General features: G+C 31.5%; 1 protein-coding gene across 2 annotated transcripts in view; it reads left to right on the top strand.

The window, feature by feature from the left end:
- The first annotated feature begins 831 nt into the window (after positions 1-831).
- LOC108757039 (sodium-dependent dopamine transporter) overlaps positions 832-5,352 on the top strand; it is a 25,861-nt gene continuing 21,340 nt past the window's right edge. Inside the window, exon 1 of one of the 2 annotated variants that reach the window (XM_018501309.1) lies at positions 832-999. In XM_018501309.1, coding sequence (XP_018356811.1) covers positions 855-999 — 145 coding nt within the window. In that variant the 5' untranslated portion in view covers positions 832-854. Of the gene's footprint in view, positions 1,026-5,352 lie in introns of both variants that reach the window. The other variant, XM_018501308.1, reaches the window with a different exon arrangement.

Genomic DNA, 5,352 nt, shown 5'->3' with positions numbered 1-5,352 from the left:
ATATTTATACATATATGATATGTAATTTATATGTATATGTATATATTAATTCAATTAATATATATTAGTAAAATAATATTAATTAATATATGATAATAAACGAAAAATAATAAACTCATATATGTATATATGCAACATGTTTTCCATTTCCCCTCTTTTTTTTTAGAAAAGTGACTTCTTATCAATATCGTGTGTAGAATTTCCCATCGAGCGACGACGCACGCGCGCGTGCAGTGATTGGTCATGGTCGCGCACCACGTGACCACGGCGCGTATATACGCGCCGACGGGCGCTAAAATTCGCCACTCGCTCTTTCGATCCTTTGCGACGAGGTTCCCCTGTTTGTGCTGAAAAAAATACTACCGCATCCCCGTTTCGCATCCCCGCATCTCTCCACTCCTCTTTTTTCTTTTTCTTATCTTCAACTTAGTGCTTGTTCGATTGCTCTCGCGAGAGAACGGGACGCGAATTTCTTCCTCGAACACGGTACGCGCTCTCCCGCCGGAAGTAACTCGCTACGGGGCGACACGTCGAATTTGGAGAGCGTCTCGAAATTCACGATCCACCTCTAAACGTCCTTTCGCGATCTTGCTTCTTCTTTTCACTTCACCACTCCGCCAATCGTCATCGGAATGCGCGAGGACTCTCTCGAGTAGAATAACGCGAGTGACTCGCGGGAACCACCTGGATTCGAACGCGCATTTCTTCCGCGGCAAATAGCGTCGCCTCCTCTACGTAAAGTAACGCGCGGGAAGAAGGAAATCCACTCTAGAATTCGACGCGGAAACGCAGGGGTGTCGACGAGGGCGGAGGGAAGAAGGGCAAGAAAAGAAACGACGACGCGCTAATCGGGCATGGGTCTGACGGATACCAGTTTCGAGTTACTTCTGACCCTGTGGCGAGTCTTCGTCGTGGGAGTCCTGCCGTGGACCGAGGAGCCGCGCGGTCAGTGTCGCGGTGTCTCGCCAAGCTGCAACATTCACGGCAACGCCGTTGCTCGTTAGTCGTCTTCGGCGCGACACTCGGTAAGTACACGCGTCCCGCCTACCTCCCGCATTCCGTCTTTCGCGCGACGCTACTCAATCCGAGAAAATTTCCCGCTCGCGGCTAAGAACGCATCCGTCGTCCCCGACGGGCGTCGATGACGATGGGTTCGCAATCTTCGGGCACACAGTGATTCGAATTCTCTTGTTTTTATCTTTTAAAAATGAAATATTTTTTCTCGGACACGATACTAGAAAAAGAAAGAATAAAATTGGATGGTACCTCTACGGATTTTAAAGAATGATCGTTATTTTAGATTCTGGAAATCAATTGTGTATCTTGAGATGAGGTGGAAAGTACAAAGGCGAACAAGTTCACTAGATGTTGACCAATGAAATTATAAACATTCTAATGAATTTATTTACTTTTGTAATTTTCACGTCCTTTCAAGTACACAATAACTCCCTGATACAATCGTGAATTTTCGAATAACGTCGTGTATACAATTTAAAAATGCGTAGATTCTATAGGTTCCTCCGCCGTTTATCATAATTTTTCGATATGCATTTAGATTTTATATTAGAGTCGTAAAATAATGTTGGGATTTTCCGGGAAATCCTAAATTTAGGATTTCCTGGGAAATTGTTGTACAATGTTAGATTTACTTGCATGTTTTCAATAAATCATAAAACCGAACATGTTGAATACTTTACGTTTTTACATTTGTTTACGAACACGATACTTCCTTTGTGAAATGTTTGTTTTGCTATAAATCAATTATTTTCGAAAATTTTTAGTTTTATCTACGAATGTTGTATTAATCGATTTCATGTATCTTGTGATAATTTCGTATTTAAATAAAAAATTTCATATAAAAACATTATCATTTGCAAACATAATTTTACTCTATAATTATTTTACTTTTTAGCATAAACATTTTTTATTTTTAATTATAATTTAGAAAGTATAATAATTCTTGATTTATAATTGAGAATTTAGAAGTGATTGAATGATTTGATATAATAAAAATTACTTCTTAGTAAGTAGAAACAATTACAATTAAATAATAAAACATGACTATCCACATAGTTTTATGTAATAAAAGTAGAATCCTGAATAATTTTATGTATTTAATCTATATTTAATCCATATTTAATTCATAAATTTTTTTAGCCGTTTTATTGAATTAAAAACAAAAGTATCGCTATTGAAAAGTTATGGCGAATATTAAATGCGCTCCAAATTTTTGTCAAGAATTCAAATTAAAATTCTCGAGATATCAAACTCATCAGAGTTTATAATTAGAATCGAGATAAAAAAATCTAAGAATGAAATAAAGCTATAAATTGTACAATAAGTTAGACTAGACCGTTATATAAATGAATTAAATAAATAAAAAAAGGCAAAATATGGTCGAGGTTAGATCTTAGTATATAATAGATAATATTTTATATGTAAATTTTAAATACATTTTTCAGTTATATAAACTACATGCCGATTATTATCGGACTTGACAACAATTATAAACGAGAGCTGAAATAATAATATCAATTGATCGTCAATGTAATGATATATCTCAAAATAAGATTAATAAGTACCTTAAAACGATGAAAAAATATATATATGTAATATTACATAATATTTTTCGCAATAAAGTCTTCCCTTAGGAAAAAGTGTTTCAGTATACTGATTAACTATTCAGTAACTGATGGTATTTAATTAGTTAATCAGCATATTGGAACATTTTTTCTTAAGAGCTTGCAGTGTTTTAAGATATTTATTAGCATTATTAGTAAATTGATGATAAATTTAATTTGTAATATTATTTTAATTTCAATTTATAGGTACTGTTAAGTTCGACAACAATCAGTGCGCAATTTATATAACTGGAAGATGTATTTACATACATAAAATATTAGGTCTAATCTGTATTTATCCCTTCTTTATTTAATTTATAAATTGTACGTTTACATTTTAAATAATTTATACATGCGTACAAATACATAAAATAATTTAAAGAAATTATTTAAGAAAGTATTTAAAGAATATATACAGATAAACATATGCAAATTTAAAGTTTTATTGTGCCATTCTAATTCGAAACAACACTTCTCTCATATGAAAAAAATATCTATCAATCAACATTAATAAAATAAGAAATATTATGCGTATTATATTAAATTGCAATACTGTAAAAGTTTCTTAATCAAGCAATATTGATTGCGCGTTATCTTAATGTGGGAAGAATAATTTAAAGGTCACTAGAGTAATTTAAAATGTCAATGATTCTTTGTCCTACATTCATATCATTGTGATAACGGCTATTATCTTTATATCTTTCGGAATGCTTTCTGTACTCCTTCAAACGCATGTCCATTAAAGTACATCAACAATTATGAAGATGTACTCCTCGGGAATGAAACGATTATTTGTCATTCACGACACATTGATGTCCTAGTCGATTGAGTGTTGTCTCAAAGATTCAATTGCCGGTTAAAGGAAAATCTAATTAGTTTCACGTAATTCTCGGGAAACTCCGCCGCAGGAAACTTCCCATCCGAAGTCGTTAATTTCTTCGAATTCGACAGATCTTCTCTCCCACTATTTCTACATATTCTTCGGCTATCTTACCACGTTTGCGTAACTATCGTTTAAATATTTGAGACCAGAACGCTACTCGCAAGCAGTTAGTTCACCATCACGAATCGTGCCCGATTAACCGTCCGCCCCGATCGCGGCACTTCGGGTTTTCCTTCGACGGAGGAATTCGCCGAAGAAAAGAGTGGAAGACCTTTGCATATTCAAGACGAGGGAAGGTCGTCGCGGTAGGTTCCTTTTTTCTCTTTTTTTCACATCGTAAACTTTAGATGCAAGGAATCCCTACTTACAAGCAGAATTTATATTTTATTTTGAGATGACACAAAGATATCGTCATGTTTTTTTATTCGTACGATTTGACAGAAATTCTTTTACGGTTTATAAGTTTTTCTAACAAAAATTGTGAATATGAGAAGTTTGGCGGATAGCATAAAAAATAAATGTTTTTCTTTCTTGTTGCGAAATTTTCTTTTGATGTGACAAACGCGTTGCAACAAATAGTATGAAGAGAAATTATCATTCCTACTTTTTTTAAAATAAAACCAAGATGCTTTCTGTAAAATGTATTCTATAAATAATATGCAGAAAGAGACATGACTATAAGATATCTCATAACAAAAAAATTAACGAAGATTGCCTTTGTGAAGAGCGATAAAGTCATTTTACGATTCACTTCGATTGCGCGTATGGTCTTTTTACATAAGTTTTTCATCAACTTATTTAGGCGTGAAAAAGCTATGGCGTTTTTTGTGGCTTTTTTATTTATTTACGTTATAATATATTGTAGACAAAAATTTATAATTATTTGTAAGAATTATATACTAAACTGTGACTTTTAGATTAAATAAGCATTGTGTAGGATTTCATATTGATGAAAGTTAAAGTTGTAAAATTGTGACAAGTGTTATGCCAGTGAAAAGACCTAATTTATAATTTTATTACTGTATACATTATATTTTGCAAATAAATGGAATAAAACTACATCTCATTGGTTTAAAGGAATATTAATATCTATGGAGGGATATATAAATATTTTTCATATTAACAGTTTTTCGAATATTTATAGAAATTAAATTAAAATTATTGCGACGCAGGAATAACTCTCTGTGCGTTTTATGCATAATAGATTTTGTGTCAACAATTGGTACTTGGAATTTGTCTATGTATTTACGTACGTATGCGTTTTTCAAATCGTGAATAATTACATATAGTTACGTATAATAATACTATGTATCTATTCATTTTTAAATTATGTTATCTCAGATGCGTTTCATACAAATATTATTTCAAAATCTATGATTGTTTTTTTAAAAAATGAATAATGTATCAGAATTGAATAATACTTATCTAATTTGTTTTTATAATTAAAAGAAATAAGTATTCTTCATTAACTAGATTTGATGTGCATAAACAGCTATGATAATATAATTTTGAAAGTAATTAAAAATAATTCAAAATTATGAAACTTTCTACGTAAGATTACTTATCTTCAATAAATTCAATAAATTTTAATATATTAGTACAATATTAAAGAATAAATGAAATTTTATATATGTACATATTTTTTTGAAAAGTATATTATATGTCTACTTATAAATAGATTTTTTGGTTTTTACTATACTTTTTTATTATTATATATTTTTTATAGTTTTTTGGAGTGTAATTGAATATATATAGTTACTGCATTGCGAATGATTTAGATGATTATTAAGATTGAACTTGATTTCTTCTACAATTTTCAGAAAAGACACGCAATATTTGTTTTAATTA

Source organism: Trachymyrmex septentrionalis, unplaced genomic scaffold, assembly GCF_001594115.1.
Source record: "Trachymyrmex septentrionalis isolate Tsep2-gDNA-1 unplaced genomic scaffold, Tsep1.0 scaffold131, whole genome shotgun sequence".
Taxonomy (NCBI): Eukaryota; Metazoa; Arthropoda; class Insecta; order Hymenoptera; family Formicidae; genus Trachymyrmex; species Trachymyrmex septentrionalis.
This window is presented reverse-complemented; position numbering and strand designations above follow the sequence as displayed.